The sequence below is a fragment of the Oncorhynchus mykiss genome, chromosome 7 (assembly GCF_057628025.1).
Source record: "Oncorhynchus mykiss isolate SJ-2025 chromosome 7, ASM5762802v1, whole genome shotgun sequence".
NCBI lineage: Eukaryota > Metazoa > Chordata > Actinopteri > Salmoniformes > Salmonidae > Oncorhynchus > Oncorhynchus mykiss.
In genome coordinates, this window is record NC_143028.1 from 27813102 (window position 1) to 27837503 (window position 24402).

The window sequence follows — 24402 nt, forward strand, 5'->3', positions numbered from 1 at the left end:
CTTTACGTTTCTAGACAAATATAAAATTAAGATAGGCAAGATTACAATAGTATAACAATAGTAAAATAACAGTGAATATGAGAGACTAATGCAGCAGTAAATGAAAGGGGATAAAATAAATAAGATATACAGTATGGGATAAAATCAATAAAGTAAATAATATGGCTAAGACAACTAAGAACACCCTTGGTAAAAGCACAGCTAAAGAGAAGCTTTTATTTGTTCTTATTTTTTTATTTTTTATTGTTTCTGAAGCCATCAAAATCCTCATTAGTCCAGGGGCCAGTGGAAAAATGTGTCCACTTTGGGGGATAACCAATATGTGAAATTTGGCCGGCTGGCCCATGGACTATCTGGCAGGCTGTTCCAAAGGCTAGGACCATAGTGACTAAAGGCAGCCTCACCAAAAGTTTTTGTTCTGGCTTTGGAACAAAAACAAAATTCAGTGTCAGGGGATCTGAGGGACCGACTAGGCACGTACAGTGAGCTACAAAAGTATTTGCTGTTTGTTTTGGTTTTGTTTCAGATTATTTTGTGCCCAATAGAAAGGAATGGTAAATTATTTTGGAGTCACTTTTATTCAAAATAGGAATATGTTTCTAAACACTTATACAATTATGTGGATGCTACCATGATTACGGATAATCCTGAATGAATCATGAATAATGATGAGTGAGAAAGTTACAGATGCTCAAATATCACACCCCCCCCAAAATGCTAACCTCCCCTGTTATTGTAATGGTGAGAGGTTAACATGTCTTGGGGGTATGATATTTGTGTGTCTAACTTTCTCAGCTGACAGTATGCACTTTAACATCATAGTCTTTGTATCATTTCAAATCTAAAGTGCTGGAGTACAGAGCCAAAACAAACAAAAAAATCTGTCACTGTCCCAATACTTTTGGAGCTCACTGTTAATCCTTGTTCACACTGGCAGTTTGAAGTAACTCAAATCCTATCTTTTTTGCATATCTGATTCGAATCTGAACTTTTTCCTGCAGTATGAACAGCCAAAACGCACATGTAATCAGATATTTCAAGCCACATTTTAAACTACCTTCATAGGTGGTTTGAAATCAAATACAAGTCTGATTCCTGTCAATACGATTTGTCTGAACTGTCAAATCTGATTTGTGTTTTTTTTTAAATTTTTTTACTGTTATTTGGCATATCTTGCTAGCTACTCTGTCGACAGTTTGACAAGAACATGTGGTAGCTAACTATTTGTGAATGTTCTAGCAAGCTAAATAGCTAGCTTTAAAAGTGATCTTAAGACCTTTGCAGACTGTATGTCGGATTCAATCTTTTACTATTGTCACATCACACTCTGCAATGCTACCAAATTAAAATCTTGCTATCAACCTGGTCAGTTCTGTCGGCGATTGGCTTGCAAGGCTACGTCAGCCGATGTATTTGATCTGCACATGTGCCAGAAGTGCAAGCCTCACTCTATTCTTACGGGTGAGTGAAATGAGTTTGGAAAAACTGAAAGTATGCATCTTATATGTTCGAACTCAGAATCAAATAGGCTTTTCCAAAATAACATGTGGTAGAATGTTTATTTTCATTGCTGATTTTGTACATTATCAAAATCCCATCAGGTAGCCTGATTTCAGATGGGTCATGTAAACAAGATTATTAGGGAAATGGTTATTCGGGCACAGCATGTAGGCTAAACGTTTAAATCAAACTATTATATTAATCTGACTATTCATTTTAATCGTATTATTGTGCGCATACTCAGTGCCGACCGTGTTCCTATTGGTCAGTCACTGGAATCGGATCTCAACACCAGCCACACTACACGATAAAATGCAAAAAAATTCTGACACTGCTATAACTTTGTCGGTGCCTACGACTGCACGTGTCGGTACTTCGTCGGCAGACCTACACTGACCAGCCAAGATTTGCCTACGACAGAGACATCTTGGCTGGGACAGCAAAATGTTGCATAAGACGGCTAAAAATCATACAGTCTGCAAAGGCCTTTACACTATGTTTTCGAACATGCAACGCAACTGGGAAACTTCCATGGCAGGCATTGTTGTCACCTTAGCTTGCTACACAACAAATTCTGAGTGAGAGCACCACCATCAATCAGCCTACACCACTGCACACACCACCAGGTACCATGACATGTAGGGTAGCCATGTCAGCAAATTACTACAGTCTGAACACACACAAATCCAATTTGGTCACATGTAACTAAAGCATATCAGACATGTATTCAAATACATCATCTTGAAACAAAGTGCTGGTGTGCTTTCTTCCCACGAAAACAAAGTGAAAATTGCAATGCAAATAAGCCTTCTCTGGGAATTTTGTGACAGAAATAAACTATTTTTAAGAACTTTGCATATGGCTGCCTTGCTTGGTCACATGAACAGATCCAGGAGGCGGTATACAAAGTGCTCAAAAGTTGTTTATTTTGTATTTTTGAGAAATGACACCCCAGCGCTTGGATAGAAAAGTTTGTCAGCACTCTAGCAACGTTTTATTTATTTAACCAGAAAAAACCCTTGAGGGTGTACTTAACACAAGAACACAATACAATACATGGTCTTAATTGTCAACAACTTTTTCTTCAATCAGAGCTTTAAACTCAGCAAGGAACATTTTATTTGTCCCATATTTAGTCCTGGCCTTAGGAACAGTGAAAGAGTCCTTCTTGCAGTAGTCCTTCTTGTGGGAAGGGAGGGCCACTTCACCATGTCGGATAGATCACAGTGATGGGTGTGTGGTCTTGCATTTGTTAGAAATCTAAGCGTCCCGTGATACACAGTGTCCAGTATCTTATGAGTGAATTCAGTCCCAAAACAAAATTCCTCTATGGGGCATCACACTCGGTGCTTCATGTTGCCTGGGAGACTAACCTTTTACTGCAGTGGGCTAAATCAGGGTCACAGTGTTTCTTGGTAGTCTTAAACATGTATATTTTGAAACAAAAGTATACACCTCACACACATGGTTATGGGATAAAAATAGAAGACAACTGCACCATGTCAGATATAGAGTTGAAATATATTGAATTTTTAGTTTGCATCCCAATATTACACTTTATATACATCACAGAAGACTGAAATATAACAAAACCATTTGACATAGAAACACTAGATTTTTGGCGTTTTACATTTTTTATATGTTTATTAAATATGAAAGGATGAATACAATTACACCCATGAGGCCAAGGGCCAGTTGGCTGCAGGAAACGGCTACAAAGCTGCACATGACAGCCTGGACCAGAGGTAGTGGATGTCCTGATTTGTGTTTAATGTAACCACAAGTTTTAGACATGGCAATATTGGTGTTCCAGTGATTACCCCTGAACACTGGTTCAGGTTTCTTTCACGAGTCCTTGTCTTGACTGCTCTGTGCCCGGTGCTTTCAGGGCTACGCTCACATGTGGATCGATATGTTTCCAATGGACGTACCAGCACCTCCACCTATCGATATCAAACCACGGCTGCCTGTAAGGTAATCCAGACTAGTGTTCAAAGTTAGTGTCTGTGAGACACCATGTCATACTACTACATACTAGGATCCACAACCTAAAGATAACTCAGCAACACCCACTTTTCTCTCACTAAAGCTATGAGTTGCGCGTGATCATATGGAATACTGATGACGTCGTCCTGGATGATGTCAACCCCTTCACTGGAAATAAATCCAGTGATATATACATGAAAGGGTTGGTAAAAACCACACACACACACACACACACACACACACACACACACACACACACACAACCTAGAAAACCAAATTGATTAATTATTTTGTAAATCATTTTGGTGATGAAATGCCAGATGTAACAATGGGGACATTTGAGTTGTTCTTACCAGATGTGCCTCTCAAGATGTACAGTAACTGGATTCGGATTTTATGGATAATATATAAAGATTATTTGTAGAAAGATGTTGTGTGAATTGACGTTGAATTGTTTGTCACTCTGAATACAGCTGGATTAAAGGCTTAGATGGGAACAAACAGGAGACTGATGTCCACTTCAACTCCTTGACTGGGGAGGGGAACTTCAACTGGCGTTTTGTCTTCCGGTTTGACTACCTCCCCACAGAGAAAGAGATCACCTATACAAAAAAGGAGTCTATCTTCTCTCTGGAGGAATCTGAGTTCCGCCAGCCTGCCGTTCTTGTGCTTCAGGTCTGGGACTATGACCTCATCGCCGCAAACGACTTCCTGGGTGAGAGGTCATGATGAGTTTGTATCTTTGTGGTTCTGTTGTACTGTGTGAGCATGGAGCTTGTCGTGGGTTCGATTACGCTGGAGCCACCCATACGTATAATTTATGCAGACATGACTGTAAGTCGCTTTGGGTAAAAGTGCCTGTTAAATGGCATAAGTATTCAATTATTTAGATTTTTAGTTTTCCTCTTCTCAGTTCATATTGGCTACGAAAACAATACCAGAACGACTGATGAACGTACCAATTGCTAGTAAACATGAACTATAAATTAGCACTTCACTTTTGTATATATTTATTTTTAACCTTTATTTCAACAGGGAGTTGAGACCAAGGTCTTTTTCACAAGGGATCCCTGCATTTTACAATGTTACACCTTTTACAAAATACAGGAAAATACAAAAGTATAGATGGATTCAAGAAAAACAATCACATTTCTCAATACAGAGGTCCTCTACATTTTTATTTGCCCGAGAGGCACCAACGTATCCAGTTTAAGTTATTCACTGGCCCAGGCACTAACGTATCCAGTTTAAATGATTCACTGGCCCAGGTCTTTTAATGATGACTTAATCAAGTATTATCTGCTTGTAATGAAGAAGAACAAAAGCAAATATGAAGAGTTAATGGTGCTGATGACAAAAACAATCACACACAATCCTTTAACTAGGGTATGTTTTTCATAATACATAATGGTTTGTTTCTAGATTGTTTAGTAGAATTCAACACAGAATATCCCTACAAGTAAACATATACTAATAGAGAAATTAAGGCAAAGGCTGCTAAGGTTTTGATCTCAGTCGTGAGTGTTGGCATGACAAACATTGGTCTTCTTTCATACTGTCCAAGCAGAAATTCATAAATAGTTATACAAAAAAATGTCCTTAAAGTGACAGCTTCCTGACATCTTAACCATCTTCTTACCTCAGAAGGAGACCAAGAACGATTTATCTCAGCAATCAACTAATGTATTTAATTACAATAGTTTGTCACGTTAGCATAATGTGACCCGTTGAAGGTTGTAGCCGCTACATCACCTTTTTGGAGAGGTGATCGGTCCTCTGATAATTGCATAAAGATCTAAAACACTATAAAGCACACAGGTTCTTTATCAACAGGGGTGGAACGTGGGAATAACAAGCACACAACGAGATTGCAATAGAAGTCATTTTATTTTCAGCAGCAGCAATTAATAGTTTTAGCATCAGCTTTGTATTCAATAGATTCATAGTTTCCCACATCAATAATCAACATCGGAGTGCTCAGCATATAAGCATAAATAACCACATCTTCAGTGTTGTCATGCGCACAATTATTCTATCGCCATAGTTAACTTTATACATAGTAAGTAGATGAGGAAGTGCCCAAGGAGAAGGTGAGCGGATCCTGGCTGAAGGGCACAATCTTGCCAACCACATACTCGACATACAATTAGGCTACCAAGCTGCCACACTGGAATTTGGACTAAAGGCACAGTCACCGCTCTTGTCCTCCCGAGGCACGTCAACCTTCACAGGTAAAGTGAAACTGCTGAGCACATGGAAACACTGGCATTTCTAAGGCAAACCCCACTACTCAATAATAAGATGCAAATGAGCGCAATCAGTCTAGATGTGACGCCTGTCACACATTCCCCCTGCAATTTCAAAATGTGTCCTCACATTTTGGACAATAATAAAATATGCATGCAAAATATTAAGAAATCAAATCTTCAATACCATTAGGAAATGTTAAATGTGTGACACAATAGTGTGTTGCGAAATCTGTCATGAATGTATTGTAATGCTTTTAAAATGGTATAACTGTCTTAATTTTGCTAGACCCCTGGAAGAGTAGCTGCTGCCTTGGCAGCATATAGGAAAAGCACTCCACAAGATCCAGGGTTTGCACAGCCAAGCCAGTCAGGGTTACCCCGGGACAGTCAGCTCAACCTGCCGACTACGCCAAATGTAACATGTTGCCGATACTACGCCACTTTTTTCTATTCATGAGGTGACCTCAGGATTAAACTAACACACACAGGTTCTTTTAATTGGAGGTGGCACATGGGAATAGCGATCAACAACAGTATTTTTTTTCCTGCTGAGTAACACAACACAGAACAATATTTTCATCTTCAGCTCCAGGTACATATGCCTATAACCAGGACAAATATTAAAACATAGCATATAGATCAACAATTAAATCACCGGTCAGTATATGTAACTCAGATCAATATGTTGTGCAGCACTCACATTCACAGGAGGGTGTGCCCAGTGAGAAGGTGGGAAGGTCAATGGCATATGGGCACTTACACCATATACAGACATACTTACAGCTGTTAGGCTAGTTCTCTGTTTGGACTATGCAACATTGAGTACGTTCACATACACACAATATTAAGATTAGTGTGAATAGTCAGATTAATATAATAGTTATATTTAAAGGTTTATAAGCTTTGCAAGAATAACACATTTTCTAATAATCCTGTTTACATGGACACATCTGAAATCAGGCTACCTGATGGGACTTTGATAAATGCAGAAAATCGCCAGTCAAAAAAAAACCGTTCTACCAAGCTGGAAAGCCTAGTTGATTCTGAGTTTGGACATTTGTATTTATTTAGTATGCTCTTCCTGGGGTCCCGCAACATTAAGGCAGTTATATACAATTACAAATATTACATTTCATAACACTTTTCACAACACATTAAGTCTCTGCAGTCAGGCACTGCTCTACTACCACATATCTACAATACAAAATCCATGGGCACTGTGCGCCACCCATAGTCTGGGCACTGTGCGCCACCCATAGTCTGTTCTGGACTTGGGGATTGTGAAGAGACCCCTGGTGGTATGTCTTGTGGGGTATGCACCTATTTGTGTCCGAGCTGTGTGACAGTAGTTTATACAGTTTATGCAGACAGCTTGGTGCATTCAGCATGTCAATACTTCTTTAAAAATAAGTAGTAATGAAGTCAATCTCTCCTCCACTTTCAGCCATGAGAGATTGACATGCGTTTTACTAATGTTACTTGTAATGTTTACTAATGCCGTGCTGCCCTGTTCTGTGCCAATTGTAATTTTCCCTCTTTGTGGCACCTGACCACACGACTGGACAGTAGTTCAGGTGCGACAAAACTATGGCCTGTAAGACCTAACTTATTGATAGTGTTGTTAAGAAGGCAGAGCAGCTCTTTATTATGGACAGACTTCTCCCCATCTTAGTTACTATTGCGTCAACATGTTTTGACCATGACAAATAATTTAAAGTACAACTTAAGTAGTGGGTATCTGTACTTAACTTTTACTTCACTACATTCCTAAACAAAATAATGTATTTTTTACTCCATACATTTTCCATTTCCATTTGACTCTGTTAGTATTTTACTGGGTGAATTTAACTTTTACTTGACTAACTTTCTATTAAGGTATCTATACTTTTACTTAAGTATCACAATTGGATACTTTTTCTACCACTGATCCAGAGTTACTTGAGGCAGTTTAGTCACCAATTTCCACATTATTCATTTCAATATTTAGTTGAGGTTTTTATTTTAATTTGTACTATTTTCTACATTGTAGAATAATAATGAAGACATCAAAACTATGAAATAACACACATGGAATCATGTAGTCACCAAAAAAAGTGTTAAACAAATCAAAATATATTTTATATTTGAGATTCTTCAAAGTAGCCAACCTTTGCCTTGATGACATAGTTTTTATGTATTCATTATTATTCTACAATGTGGAAAATAGTAAAAATAAAGAAAACCCCTTGAATGATTCGGTGTGTCCAAAGTCTTGACTGGTACTGTAAATATACATTTTGTATATTCTAAAATGCATACTTTTCCCGAACTCACTTCAATCATGCATAAGACGGAGGCTTGCGCTGCTGGTGCTGGCACATGCGCAGATCAAAGACATCGCTTGAACTCCGATTAAGCTGTTTACATGACCAAATAAAAAGAAAGATTGCTCAGAAAAACAGGTGTTTTAATCAGTGTATGCTTACTTCAATTATGACATTACGCCGATTTAAGATAAGCAAAGTAAGGTGTTTACATGACCTAATAAAAAGAAAGAATGCTCAGAAAAACAGGTTTTATCAGTGTATGCTTAATTCAATTATGACATTATGCCGATTTAAGATAAGCAAAGTAAGGGGTTTACATGACTAATGCCATACTCGGCCTATTGCCATTATCAGTTTAATATCAAATTACTAGTGTGCATGGTAACATACTCAATCGACCACCTCTCTTGTTTCCCCTGTGCACGCCAACCTTCTCACAGCAATGGGATCTGCTGAACAAACAGCAATTTTTATAATGAAGGCCACACTCTTATTAATTGCAATCTCACACACCTGGCACTGACGAAGGCACAAGGCTGCTTTTACTGTACCCTGTTACACATTGAATGTTAGCATCCTATTGGTTTCCATTCATTCACGTCACTACTAAAACAAAACGTGTACAAAAAATCAACCTTTGCCTAGCTGCAATAAAGGCTTTACAAATGTTTTCCTTTTCAACAGACTGGTATTACTTATAATTTATTTAGTGTTGTTTACACTGTTCCAAACAATCAGAAAAATTATATTGTAATCGAACAGCACCTATTTGTCGCACACAATATACATGCAGCTCTCGCTCCTAACCCCTCCTTTTCCTTGATCTCCATCTTATTCTTAAGATGACTTATTATTATTATAATGATAATCATAATAGGCCATGTCGTTATCATTAGTAGGCTTTGTATAGTAGCCTTGTATAACCACCATCGAGCTGTAGGCCAAAGAGCGTGTCCTGTTTAGTTGTAACACTGTAACTTACTTAGGCATATATTTCAATATATAGGCTACTGTATCAATCAATAATTCCATCACACAGCATACGAGACATTCATGCTTTGAAATGCAATCAAGCATTTTAGTTTTAAAATGAAATAATAAAGGGAGCTTTGAATAATTAGCCTACACAATAAATAAACCGCAATTCACGAATGCATGCAACTATTTTCAGTCTGCTGTAATAAAGGCTTTCTATATCTCTTTTTCCGTTAGAACAGGCTCTCTGTGTTCGTGTATATATTATGACTACATTTTGTGAAGTTTCCTTTTTGGCTGTTCAGGCACACAACATAATTTTTGGAGGTAACACCCCTTTGTCAGTGATTGGTCAACAGTAGGGATTCTTCTGTTGTCATTCAACGAGAGATGACTAGTTTTCAAGCAACTTTTTTTCATTGAGAAATACTGCACCAAACATCTTAGTTAGATATAAAGTTGCACGACTAAGATCTCTTTGGCAAAAACGGCAATTAATGATACAGTTCTTGAGTCATCTTAGATTCATTCTGACTATTTTGAGGAAGTGTATACTGGCTACGGCGTCTCAAAATGGACAAACAGTACTATTGGCACTTTTTTTGAATTTTTGAAGCGAAGGTCTTTTAAGGTAGGACAATTTTTATAACCATAATGCAACACATTTTGAAAAGGCCATCGTTGGTGACCATCGTTGGTCACCCCTTTTCAAAGTGGGTTTATTTATGGTTATAAAAATTGTCCAGCATGACCTTTACAAAAGTCATGTGATCAAAGGTCATGCAGTTTTCGATTAAGCCAAGGTGCTTCTCACCAACTGCACCCATCACCTATATTGTGGGAGGCAGTATTTGTCAACCAAATCATTAGTGTGTTTTGTTTGACCCATTCGAACGTGGCCAAAAAGGTGACTGAAACAGGAACCAACTTTGCAGCTGTTCTAAAGCTACAGCAGATCCAAATGAAAGTGATATTTCAGACCTCTCTCTAACCAATTCATTGTAGACATGTTATGTTTTCAGTTTGTGATATGGGGCTATAGAAAAGTTTATTTCAACATTTATACAGATACGCTTTTATAAACAATAGCAGATATGTTGAAACTGCCATATTGAACTGAGCCTTGCTGTTGGAAAACCACTACAGTGTCCGACTAATGGCTGTCGCAAATGCACCTCCCCCGACTTCACTCCTCGACTTGTTGGCTTCGTTAGGCTTACACACAAACAAACCATTGTTAAAAACATGACCTCTGGGCCATCCCGAGTGGCGCAATGGTCTAAGGCATGCTTAAGGTGTCACTAGAGACACAGGTTCGATCCCAGGCTGCGTTACAGCCGGACGTTATTGCTGTGATGTCGACTCCTTTTGGGGTGTGTAGATATTAAAATGGCAGGAAAACTATTGCTTAGCTTGATACTCTTCAGCTGCTAAAGGTTGCTCTGGCCTCTCTGTCACCTCTCTCCCAGGCTCCATTGAACTGCGTCTGAACGACATGGTGCGGGCAGCCAAGACCTCAGGGCAGTGCAGCATAAAGATGGCAGAGGACAAGGCCAGTCCCCGCTTCTCTATCTTCCTTAACAAAAGGATGAAAGGATGGTGGCCCCTCATCAAGCTCAAGAGTCAGGAGGACATTGAGAGGGAGGAGAAGGAGGCTGAAGAGGCAAAGAAGAACAAGAAGAAAAAGAAAAATAGCAAGCACAGAAACATGAAGCCGGAGGACCTTCAGTTTGTAGACAGCAGTGGGAGCACTTATCTCCTCATGGTAATGCATTATGAGATTATAATTGACCTGGAGGGTTGGGCAGGATTAAATCCTGGTGTGGGTCACACATTAATAACTGAGATTATGGGGAAGATCCTAGTTAGCCCAAACTCCATGCAAGTTTGGTATTTTATACATTACCTTCCTCTTAATTGTCGTCCACTTAATTGTGCCATTGTTGAACTTTCCAGACACTTTTAAAGTGCATGGCAGTTATCCTTAAGAGTCTATCGACACCCGTGCGTCATTCTAAGAAACATCATTTTAAAAATCCACATCAAAATCCATCAGTTTATTCAGCATGACTATCTTGGCAAAGGAGAAATGCTCACTAATAGGGATGTAAACAAATTTGTGCACAAAAGTTAAGAGAAGTTTTTTGTGTGTATGGAACATTTCTGGGATCTTTTATTTCAGCTCATGAAACATGGGACCAACACTTTCCATATTGCATTTATATTTTTGTTCAGTGTAGTAAAGGCCAAATTAAAAATAAATATATTTTTATACTTGAAATGGTCCGAAAATTCCAAATCAAATAGCTGAATGTTAATGACTTCCAGCACCTTGAGCCTCCAATGACTATAGTGGAATCAGATTAGAGTGAGGGTATGGTTTAGTCTCGAATTGGTGGTAGTGATAAGTGTAGGACTTAAATATAATCTTTCTGTATGCGTGTTGTGATTAGGGCCCTGTGTTTTGCACAATCATCTGACATAGTAAGATTGTATCCTGTATTTTAAGCCTTATCCAAAAGTTTGAACTACACAAAAAAATGAAACCAATTGTCTGAGGATGGTGCTGGACCATCAGACATAAAATGAAAAGTGGAAAAAGCTTTAAATCCAGGCATGTCACATGATTGTGCAAGACACAGGGCCCTATTTGATAACTCTTTGTATTTTATTTTTTGTTTAGGGAAAAGTGGAGGCAGAGTTCCAGTTGGTGACACTCGAGGAGGCAGAGCTGACTCCTGTGGGAAAAGCCCGCAAGGAACCTGAGCCACTTGATAAACCAGAGTAAGTGACTAAAATTATGTTATTCAATCAAAATAATTGTGCAAGAAGTTCTCATGGTCATAAAAAATTAAATGCTTTCCTTTTTTAGAATGTGTGAGTGCTGAGTGCGTGGGCAGACCTTTAAGCAATAAAGCCAGAGGGGATGTAGTGTATTTAAGTAATAAGGCCTGAGGGGCTGTGGTATATGGGGCTGTGGTATATGGCCAATATACCACGGCTGTTCTTAGGCACAACGTGTTCTTAGGAACGACGGCTAAGGCAGCCCTTAGCCGTGGTATATTGGCCAAATACCACAAAACCCCAGAGGTGCCTTATTGCTATTATAAACTAGTTACCAACTTAATTAGAGCAGTAAAAATATGTTTTGTCATATACGTGGTATATGGTCTGATATACCATGTCAGTCAGCATTCAGGGCTCGAAACACCCAGTTTATAGCAATAACGTGCAAGGGGGTGTGGTATATTTAAGAAATAAGGCCTGAGGAGGTGTGGTATATTGCCAATATACCACGGCTAAGGGCTGTTCTTAGGAACGACACAAAGCGGCCATTATAAACCGGGTCATTCGAGCCATGAATGCTGATTGGCTTAAAGCCGTGGTATGTCAAAACATTTAGTTTTACTGCTCTAATTATGTTGGTAACCAGTTTAAAATAGCAATAAGGCTCCTCGGGGGTTTGCGATATATGGCCAATATACCACGGCTAAGGGCTGAGTCCGTGTAGCGTTGTGTGTAAGAACAGTCCTTAGACATGGTATATTGGTCATATACCACAAACCCCTGAAGTGCCTTTTTGCTATTATAAACTGGTTACCAACCTAAATATAACTGTAAACAAGTAGTTTTGCGTAATACCCATGGTACATTCTCTGATGTACACATGGCTGGAATGCTGTTTCATTCAATCAGCATCCAGGACCCAAGCTACCTGGAAACAAGCATTTACACCTTGTATTATCCCTATCCTAACAGGTGTGATAGGATGACATTCCGAACACCGGCCTCTTACTCCTGGTATTAAAATGCGTGCACTCTGGCCGCATTGTGTCTGCATTGTTTTCGGATCTCAATTTGATGCAGATTTGTTTGTGGTCACAGTTCTAGAAAGTCAAATGAAATATAGCATATTTCATCAGGGTATTGTAGTGCTATTTCAATGTTTTTTCACGGGTCTGTTATTTTCCCATTTCCATATTCCAAGACAACCCTATGCTTGGCATGATTGTATGGCCACCGTGCAATTCCATGGTAATGTAATTTTTACACCCGGGTAACCGAATTGCATTAACGGAATTTCATCATGGGTCCCTGATCTGTAATCCATAATTATGGATAGGAATGTCATAAATGGGTACACCAAGGCAGAAATCTGCAATATCCTCCTTGCATATTTGGGTATTATTCTACAAAATGGTTTATTTTAATGAGCTCCGCCACCAAACAAGACCAAATTTGGTTGGTACAGACCGAACCAAACCTGAACCAATCATAGATGTCCATGTTTCACAAGTTTTGACATCAACATACAGCACAGAATAGTACAGCATAGAACAGTAAAGTACAGTATTGTTCAGTACAGTAGAGGTCAGTACAGTATAGTTCAGTACAGTACATTATAGTGTACTAAACTCTAGTGTGATCCACTGTGTACTATACTGAACTCCACTCTACAGGACTGTACCGTACTGAACTATACTCTACTTTTATTTACCATACTGAACTATACACTACTTTTCTTTACTGTACTCTACTGTGCTGTAATGTACCACCTCCCACCCCCCCTATTGCGAGAAATTTTGTTAGGCTACATTGTTTCTTCTTCAAAGTGCACTGGCGACATTACATGTCATTTTCCAGTGCTGTTTCATTTATTCATATTAACTGTTTTCTAATTTCCAACATCCCTTTGACTGTCCTGATTAAAATACATTTAATTCAATTAAGCATTTTGGGCTATTTCGGAATGAACATGCTACCATCTTCGCCACAATATTGCAATAATTATTTACTTATTGTGTACTAAACTGCGGGCATATATTCTGCATAGGTTTATTGCCTATTGTGATGAGTATGAACGTGCTCGTTGCGCGCAGTACCCAGCCCAGCTGATGGTGCGGAAATGTCTGTGGTCCTAACATAATAGGTGTGCGCCTTTTTAATGTAGGGTTACCATCAGTAATCTGGGTGCTTCTCCCTATACTTAGTCTGCAACATGTCAAAGTTGAAGTGCATTGCCTTTGTATTTCCCATTATAATAATCTTGCTGCTTTGGAAACATTTTAGTGAGGACTTTATTAGCCTACAAGCAAACCAATAGTGACATTTGCAGCAATATTAATATTATATGATCTTGCATTTGATCATGCTGTGTAGGTCACGTAACTGTTACATGCAATATTTGCATGTTTTCTCTCCGGTTTTAACTGTGATATACACAAATAGCCTAGTCTATGTGGTTGAATTTATTCCGCCACTGTTTAGACCAACTGGAACAGTGTCTGTAAAAGCCAGGTTACCTGTGATAAAAGTCAGTATTCGATGTCCATCCATGCCTGTGGATGTCAGGAAATTATGTGGAAACAATCCAGTAGGGGCAACAGTAAGCACTGTTACCTTCAAGTAGGTTTTGGTTTTGCTAGGGCATTGTGGACAGGGATGGTGGATGCATTTGCCTCTGTTGCAAGTTTGAATCCAGCAAAAGAAAGTTGTTTTTTAGATTTTTATTTTAAGTCTATCCCAAACCTAACTCTTACCTTAACAATTCGGAGTTGATGCCTAAACCTAAGCTTGAACACTACAAAATGTGACGTTTGCAACAACTTTGAAATTTGAGTAACATGGATGAACATCTAATTCTGATGTGAGACTGAGAGCTAGATAGGTCTCTAGATGATGTATGGCTTGTCGGCCTTACTTATCACTGTGGTGTATGAATGCAATTGTAATGTATTATAGAGAAAACAACGCAATTATCACAACCGGTTGTATATTTTAATATTCATTGCAGTGTGTTGTTGTAGGTAGGATAGGTAGGATAACTGTCTTGTCCCGAAAAACGTAGGCCTAATCAGTAGGGGAGTTTTATCGGTCTGGAAGTGCAGCCTGGAGACCTCACACAATGCACCTGTCATTTCATAATCTGATATTTTTTTATTGTGACAAGATCATCTGCAGTAGGCCTAGTCTATACTCTTTCAAAAATGCCTATATCGAAATATCTGAAATTACATTGCCAATAGCCTACCGGATAATGTGAAGACAAAGTGTTGTAAGAAAGCTCACTAGACCACCCAAGAGGTGGGGCAAGTACTGTATTGAGCAGAGTGATGCTTCCACCACCTTTGTTTGACCGGTATGGTTCCAGCATCAAAGTATAGGACACCAAAACTCAATACAGATACAACAAACAATTATCTTTATTAACTAAACACTTTCATAAGAAAGCATGCATGAAATACTAGACGACCTACTAAATTCCTGCAATCTCTGTAACCCTATCAGAAGTGCTGCTATGACCCAAAGAAGGTGCTAAAAAGTGACACTACGCACATCAGTGTGTTAAGGAGAACTGAACTAAATATCCAAGGTTCTACTGCTATTCACTGCAAACCGGGCCTAGCCCAATGAAACACAATTGTAAAAAAAAAAATGCAAATTCACGGCACACAGGGTCATGGAAGTTTACACACGGACCAGAGACCCACACCTGATTCAAAAAGTAATAAAACATCCAAGATTCTACTACTATTCACTGTAAACCTGGCTTAGCCCAATGAAACACAATTGTACAAACATGCAAATTCACTGCACACGGGCATAATAGCCAACAAAAATACTCTGATCTTGTAGATTATTTACGCACATTTTAGGGTTAGGAAAGTATGTATGAATCATAAAAAAAAACTGGTTTGCAGAGCCTTTACGCACTAAATATATTGTTGAATCAAAAACAGTGGTTTGATTCATCCTGAAAGTTGTCATATTCAAGTTCAATCCATTAAATATTGGAAATGGAAAAAAGTGTACAATAGTCATTTAAATCTGCCCTAATTCTCACTAATCATGGAACTATAGGACAAGGGTCCAGTTGTGGTAAACCAGGCTTCAGGTTTAACCTGCTACATGTGATCTTGAATTCCGTAATGATTCAAATAGGCTACTTGTCCCAAATTATTGCACAACGTTAGCCTAATATAATCCAGTAATGCTAGCGATCCACAGGAATAATTTACACGGAAGTGACAAAGCAAGTAAAAGGTCAACAGAATGGAATGATGCTAAATGTAATCTACAAAATGAAGAAAATGAACACTAAAGTGACAGTTATAAATATATGTGGGTATTACTGATGGTGGCTAGTATTTAACAAATTGTATGATACAAATTGTAAAATTAAATGGAGAAAAGCCTGGGCATACTGTAGACTTATTAAAACATTCTAAAGTGCATACATCAATTTGGCAGGTTCAGCCCGACAGAAGCCTATAGCTTGGGTGTCCAGATTTCATCCATTCAAATTATGAGGGCACACAATAAAAATTCCATACCGGCACAGCTACAGTGCCTTTGACTTTTTCCACATTTTGTTACGTCACAGCCTTATTCTTAAATTGATTAAATTGCTTTTTCCCGTCATCGATCTACACACAAAAATCATCATAATGACAAAGCAAAAACAAGTTTTTAGAAATGTTTGCTAATTTATTAAAAATAAAAAACATATCACATAAGTATTCAGACCCTTTACTCTGTACTTTGTTGAAGCACCTTACAGCATCGAGCGATTAAAGCATGGAGTCTTTTTGGGTTTGACGTTACAAGCTTGGCACGCCTGTATATGGGTAGTTCCTCCCATTCTTCTCTGCAGATCCTCTCAAGCTCTGTCACGTTGGATGGGGAGGGTCGCTGCACAGCTATTTTCAGGTCTCTCCAGAGATGTTTGATTGGGTTCAAGTCCGGGCTCTGGCTGGGCCACTCAAGGACATTCAGAGACTTGTCCCAAAGCCACTCCTGAGTTGTCTTGGCTCTGTGCTTAGGGTCGTTGTCCTGTTGGAAGGTAAACTTTTACCCTAGTCTGAGGTCGTGAGCCCTCTGGAGTAGGTTTTCATCAAGGCCAAATCAAATGTATTTATATAGCCCTTCGTACATCAGCTGATATCTCAAAGTGTTGTACAGAAACCCAGCCTAAAACCCTAAACAGCAAGGAATGCAGGTGTTAAAGCACGTTGGCTAGGAAAAACTCCCTAGAAAGGCCAAAACCTAGGAAGAAACCTAGAGAGGAACCAGGCTATGAGGAGTGGCCAGTCCTCTTCTGGCTGTGCCGGGTGGAGATTATAACAGAACGTGGCCAAGATGTTCAAATGTTCATAAATGACCAGCATGGTCAAATAATATGTCTGGGACAGGTAGCACGTCCGGTGAACAGGTCAGGATTCCATAGCCGCAGGCAGAACAGTTGAAACTGGAGCAGCAGCACGGCCAGGTGGACTGGGGACAGCAAGGAGTCATCATGCCAGGTAGTCCTGAGGCATGGTCCTAGGGCTCAGGTCCTCCGAGAGAAAGAAAGAGAGAATTAGAGAGCATACTTAAATTCACACAGGACACCGGATAAGACAGGAGAAGTACTCCAGATAAAACAAACTGACACTAGCCCCCCGACACATGAACTACTGCAGCATAAATACTGGAGGCTGAGACAGGAGGAGTCAGGAGACACTGTGGCCCCATCCGATGATCCCCCCCGGACTGGGCCAAACAGGCAGGATATAACCCCACCCACTTTTCCAAAGCACAGCCCCCACACCAAAGAGTTCCATCTTTGTTGAATCTTGTTTTGCATGGACTAAGAGTCTAGGTGCTTTTTGGCAAACTCCAAGCGGGCTGTCACATGCCTTTTACTGAGGAGCGGCTTCCGTCAGGTCACTCTACCATAAAGGCCTTATTGGTGGAGTGCTGCAGAGATGGTTGTCCTTCTGGAAGGTTATCCCATCTCCACAGAGGAACTCTAGAGCTTTGTCAGAGTGACCATTGGGTTCTTAGTCACCTCCTTGACCAAGGCCCTTCTCACCCGATTGCTCAGTTTGGCCGGGGAGCCAGCTCTAGGAAGATTCTTGGTGCTTCCAAACGTCTTCCATTTATGAATGATGGAGGCCACTGTATTCTTGGGGACCTTCAATGCAGCAGAAATGTTTTGGTACCCTTGCCCAGATCTGTGCCTCAACACAATCCTGTCTTGGAGCTCTACAGACAATTCCTTCGACCTGATGGCTTGGTTTTTGCTCTGACTTGCACTGTCGTCTGTCGGACCTTATATAGACAGGTGTGTGCCTTTCCAAATCATGTCCAATCAATTGAATTGACCACAGGCACTGTATTGCCAATTTCACTGTAGAAAAGGGGCCACAATACATGTCGTGTTGATATGATTTTCAGTTTGCTTCCATATGTCTAGTTTCACAGTGATCATAAGGAAAAATCATCTAAAACAATTGCTATGTGTATTTTTTATCCCCATTCTCCAAACTGTTAACCATTTATAAATGACAGTGCATGGAGAATGCTATTTCTTTCGTAAAAAAATATAAAGTATATGCTTTTTCCACTTGGAACCGGTAGGTTCGCAAAACCTTATTCATGGTTTCCTTGTGCGTAAAGGTGGTGGAATTAAGTTAAAGTCAGAATACAGCTTATCTGAAGACACCTCTACCACATCTTCATTTCTTAGATCTCCACCCTGAACGAATAGCGGGTGAATAGCTTAAGATCAAGGTCAGAATACGTATAGAGTGCATAAAAAGGGAATAATATTACATTTACTTGTGCTTAATCGGGGCCATTGAGTGCATTTGATCTTGCATTAACATGTGTTTGTTGTTAAGTGAATACAAATGGACATACCATTCACATTTTTTATAGAAGTTGTAAATGGGGGTCATAGACTGCATTTAAACATTGATACAGTTTAGAAGGTTTGATTGAATCTGATCCGTGGGCACACTTTGTGCAATTCGCTAAGTTTACACTGAAAACAAAGCTTAAACATCTATTCATTTATTATTTACCTTAATGCCTTATTAATGAGTCCTACTGCTCACACTATGTCATTGCCTACTGTATTAAAAAATGTAATTAAACAAATCCATGAAACTGGGAAACATTACTAACTTTTTTGTTCATTTTGTCTCTTTCCTCATTCTACCTTATATTAGTCGCCCCAAGACAACCTTCAACTGGTTTATCAACCCCATGAAGACCTTCATCTTCTTCATTTGGAAAAAATACAAGAAGTACATCATCGCTCTACTCATCCTGGCAATCCTGCTGGTTTTTCTCATCCTCATCCTCTACACGCTCCCTGGACAGATCAGTACGCTCATCGTAAATGGATGAACAGTTAACAAGTGCATAAGGATCAGACGGAGAATGAAACATCTATATGAGAAATGTACTTTGTTATCATAAGTTCCATTTAATTTGTGTTAGGACATTGTGTGTGGTAGATTTGCTATTGTGATATACTCTATGTAAGTGCTAATTTCCTTTGTATAAGTCTTGTAATTTTCAAAAACTTGGTTATTATTAGACCAATCTTAAACATTTATTAAACAATCAAAGCTACTGATGAGGAATTCTTTGCACTGACTTGGCTCAGAACTGGCCCTTAAACGTACATGGAGAGCTAACATTAATGACATGTATGTCGATCTCTCATGGCTCAAATTGGAAGAGAGATTGACTTCATCATTACTTGTTTTTGTAAGAGGTGAGAGGTGACAAGCTGAATGTATCAAGCGTTACTGAGCTGTCTGTTGAAAATACAGCGCGGACACTCATGCATACCCCACAAGACATGCCACCAGAGGTCTCTTCACAGTCCCAATGTCCAGAACAGACTATAGGAGGCGCACAGTACTAGATAGAGCCATGACTACATGGAACCCTATTCCATATCAGGTAACTGATGCAAGCAGTAGAGATTTAAAAATGTAAAAAGAAGGTAAATAAAAAAAAAAAAGGTACAAAATACACCTTTTGGAACAACAGGGACTGTGGAGAGACACACACAAAGGTACAGACACATGCATAGGCACACATTTTTGATATTGTTGTATGGTGGTATTGAAACTTTTTGTGCTGTGGATATGTAGTGGTGTAGGGATGTTATATGATGTACTGTTTTATCTTTAGCTCATTCAGTACAAACATAGTTCACTGCTTTATCTTTTGTTTTATATGCAATGTGGGTGCTTTGGTGTGTTTGGACCCCAGGAAGAGTAGCTGACCCTGACAGGAACTAATGTGGATCCATAATAAATACAAAAAATAAATACACAAATACAAATACTAATCAGGAATGTTCCTCAACCACATTATTTACAATATGTACTTTTTCAATAGATTTCTGTCAGTGAAATAACCTGCCTCATGTCATTCTTAATATATGGAATGTTTAGGCTTTTCTCTCTTCTGGTCCACTACTAGGTCATGAAGGTTATTGCAGAATTTCTGTTAAAGGGAAATGGAAATACTAGGCTTTAGAACACCAGCTAACTGTAACCATAGAGATCCTATTAAATTACCTTTTTTGTATATATATTTTTATTCTAATTCCTAATTCTATGACTAACTGTAAATCGCCATTTTGGTATTTTTGCATCATCGGTAGAAGAGTTTTGGAATTCCTGAATTTACTGAGACCATGACCTCTGTGTACATTAATTAGCATACTTTTCTGGTGTCAAACCACATATGAAAACATTATACATATTTGTAACGCTGAAAAACAGCCCTTTCAAATGATATGGCATATAATAGCACCACATCAATCAAATGGCAATCAGTCAAGAAAAAACACCATCTTATATGCTTTTTTGCAAAACAACTGCCATTTACACAACTTCCTAATGAAGAGCATACTGAGGCTTCCTTCTTTTCTATGGATTGATAATTCCTTTTACTGTGAATGAGTTACAGCAGTTTTATTGACCGGTGGTATTTTTCTAGAATTCTATGGAATGTTCTGTAAACATTGCAGACTTGTGGAAAATGATGTTGGTAAAACAAAGCGCAAATTAAAAATACGTATCTCAGAGCATCATAGCACCATTAGGTGTAAAAACTTTACTTATCCAGTTGCGGCCCACATCTTGGAGGCAGGCCACTCGATTTTGTCTCTCCCTAGGAGAGGGGGTGACCTTGATAATCTATTGTTAAAACGAGAGGCTGCCTGGATCTTTAATTTAAAGACCCTTGCGCCCTTCGGTCTCAACGTAGACTTTGATCTGAAGCCATTCTTGTGATTATTTTGACTTTGCCATTGTAATTGTTTGTAAACTTGTGTAGTCAAATGAATCTATGATCGTATGCTATCCATTTGTTGTTTGTATGCTGTTCTTTGTATGACATTTTAATATTTGATTATTAACCAATGATATTAGGCCACTCTTGGCCATGATTACAGACACCTGTGTCTTTTGACACTATATAAATGAGTCATCCCGCAGTGTTTGTGATTATACCCTGATGAAGACAGCTTGGCTGTCGAAACGTTGGTATTAACATTTTGGCATCTGAGCTCCTAGAGTGTGCGGCTCTCTTTTATTTTCAGGACTCTGATGTGTATCTGACTGGTTAGAATGTTTTTAGATCTCATAGAGTTGGTAGAGTGGGGGTGTCACCATATAGATAAAAAGCTATCTAAATGTTTCTATATCCATCACCACCTCTGTCCTTAAGCAATTTGAATGTCTAGTCCTAAATGTGAAACTTTATCGCCCTCCCACGGCCTCCATATGTGCTCTCACAAAATTGTCTAACCTACTGTTGAACAATGATCAATCTGAATTACTGATAGTGGGTCATCTTAATTGAGATTGGTTGATGCCAATATCTGGGTTGAAAGATATTTGTACTGAGATCAATCTAACTCAGCTGATAACTAAACCAACTAGCCTCAACTTCAAACACCCCGAAAAATCTACTCTATTACATATGATTCTAACTGATGCCTCTTAAATGTTTTCAGCCAATAGATTATTTGTGACCGACCGGCTCGATTCCGTAATATGTATGCAAAGTTTGAAATTGTGTTTTTTATATTGAATAAAAGTAGAGACTCAGAGCTAGAGAATGTTATGTCATACACTACAGTTGAGGAAACAATGGGAAAGTAATTCTGCTTTGAAAGTTGTCAGATTTTCACTCTCTGAGAATTCAGAATGCAGAGTGGATGCTCTGGCTGTGGAGGAGGGTTGATCCGAGCGTTCTGACCTAACAACAGCAGTCAAGTTGGTATGGCAACTGGTCGGCATCTGACCGTAAGGCGGGTACTGCGAAAGGCCTAGTACATCACTGGGGCCAAGCTTCCTGCCATCCAGGACCTATAAAATAGGCGGTGTCAGAGGAAAGCCCAGAAAATTGTCAGAGACTCCAGTCACCCAAGCTCTAGACTGTTTTCTCTGCTACCGCATGGCAAGCGGTACCGGAGCGCCAAGTCTTGGACAAAAAGGCTCCTCAACAGCTTCTACCCAAAAGCCATTCGACTACTGAACAATTCATAAAAAATCACCACCGGACAATTTACATTGCATGGTCACTTCGCCCTCACCTACATGTACAGATTACCTCAACTAGCCTGTACCTCTGCACACTGACTCAGTACCGGTGCCCCCTGTATATATCCTCGTTATTCTTACTGTGTTTTTATTATTATTTTTTAGTTTAGCCTACTTGGTAAATATTTTCTTATATTTTTCTTCTTGAACTGCACGGTAAAGTCTACAATTGTTGTATTTGGCGCATGTAGCCAATAAAGTTTGATTTTATTTGATTTGAAGTACCCAAACTGGCTAACGTTGGCTAGCTACTTCCAGACACAAATTAGAGAACAGTTCACACTGACTATTTTATTTGCCCTAGCAGAGCTGGTTAGGCTGTTTTTATTTTATCCAGAGTGTTGGTGACTGTTACTGTAATGCTGACAACAATTTAATTACGATTTTTTTTGCCAATGTTTACTGACATCAGCCATATTCAACCGGTGTTTTGTAAATTCGTCAGTTATTCGTCAGTTGTTCTGCGCTCTTTCACACTCAGACGAGAGTGCTCTGAAATCGGAGTAGTTAGCCAGAACAAATTTACCAGCTACAGTCCATCTATCGACAGTTGTCGCAGTGACATCATGGACATTCTTTCAAATTGGTTACTTGCATTGGGGAGTCTTTTGTTTAGACAGCTAGCTAAACAATTAACCATAATCCCAGCTCATAACATTACTACCCTGCATGAATTGTATTTATTTTTTATGTAACCTTTTTTTAACTAGGCAAGTCAGTTAAGAACAAATTCTTATTTACAATGACGGCCTACCCCGGCCAAACCCTCCTCTAAACCGGACGACGCTGGAACAATTGTGCGCTGCAGTCCCTTAGACCACTGCCCGTCTCTGGAGCCCAAAAAATAAACTGCATGTAGCTAACCCACCAGGTTCATTGTTAGCTAGCTAGCTAACATTAGGCTATCATTACAATGCAAATGGATCTGAGATACAAATAATATTACGACACAGATCATACATGTACCATTAGCTAGCGAGCCAGCCAGCTAACGTTATGTAGATAGCTAACAGTACACTTTAACTTGAAATGAAAATGACTTTCTGGCAAAATTCGAAACGTGTAATATCTGAAAATGTAGCCAGCTAGACTATCTTACCTATGTACATGGATGGACGCTTCTCCCTCTCTGTCACGGATGCCATGGTTACCTTAGTTTGAAGATGCAATCCGGAGACAGGTGTTTTATGCAATAGCCTTCTGTGTGTTCTCTTTTCGACTCCCTCTGCATAATTTTCTCCATCTCTCCATTTCTCCATCTCCTTAGCTATCATACTTCCACTGATTTCAAAACTCGGTCCTCCAGAAAGTGGAGAACAACACTAATCCCTCAGAAGCCATGAGAAAGTTGTCCGGCTGCAGGGACTGTGCGAGGGGATTTATACTACTATCTGTACTTACTGGTGGCACAGACACTGTTTCATCCTTTCCTACACTGAAATTACCCATGCCTAACGATTGCGTCTGAAGCTGGGCTTGCAGCACAGCAATCCTCGCCGTAAGGCGATCATTCTCCTGTATATTATGAGTACAGCGACTGCAATTAGAAGGTATCATGTTAATGTTACTACTTAGCTCCGGCTGTTGGAGGTCCTGACGAACCATGTCCAGATAACGCGTCCGGAGTGAAAAAGTTTAATTAAAAAAAGTTGAGTGAGGGAAAAACTAGAAATATAAACGGTAGTTAAAAAGAAAAAAAGTAGAGTTGTCAGGTAGCAAAGTAAACAAGTCTGCAAGTTGTTTATAATAGCCTAGGGAAGGAACCGGACCCACTCCCCTTGCCGGTCCTGGCAGTGACTCCTAACCTCTTCAGGATATGGTTCCCTTTTGGGAACAACCCCTCCCACGTCCTGCTTGAACGGTGGCGCACGGAATGCAAAAATATTCTTAGAAATATTTAACCTCCACACATTAACAAGTCCAATAGCTCAAATGAAAGATAAACACCTTGTTCATCTAGCCAGCAAGTCAGATTTCTAAAATGTT

At 39.3% G+C, this 24402-nt stretch overlaps 1 protein-coding gene across 1 annotated transcript in view; it reads left to right on the plus strand.

Annotated features, from left to right (window-relative positions):
* Nucleotides 1-21927, plus strand: part of fer1l4 (fer-1 like family member 4) — a 97939-nt gene extending 76012 nt beyond the window's left edge. Inside the window, exons 41-46 of the mRNA XM_036983157.2 lie at nt 3389-3474; nt 3590-3688; nt 3960-4201; nt 10486-10781; nt 11700-11800; nt 19012-21927. Of these exons, the coding sequence (XP_036839052.2) occupies nt 3389-3474; nt 3590-3688; nt 3960-4201; nt 10486-10781; nt 11700-11800; nt 19012-19192 (1005 nt within the window). The 3' untranslated portion in view covers nt 19193-21927. The remainder of the gene's footprint in view (nt 1-3388; nt 3475-3589; nt 3689-3959; nt 4202-10485; nt 10782-11699; nt 11801-19011) is intronic.
* The last annotated feature ends 2475 nt before the right edge of the window (nt 21928-24402 follow it).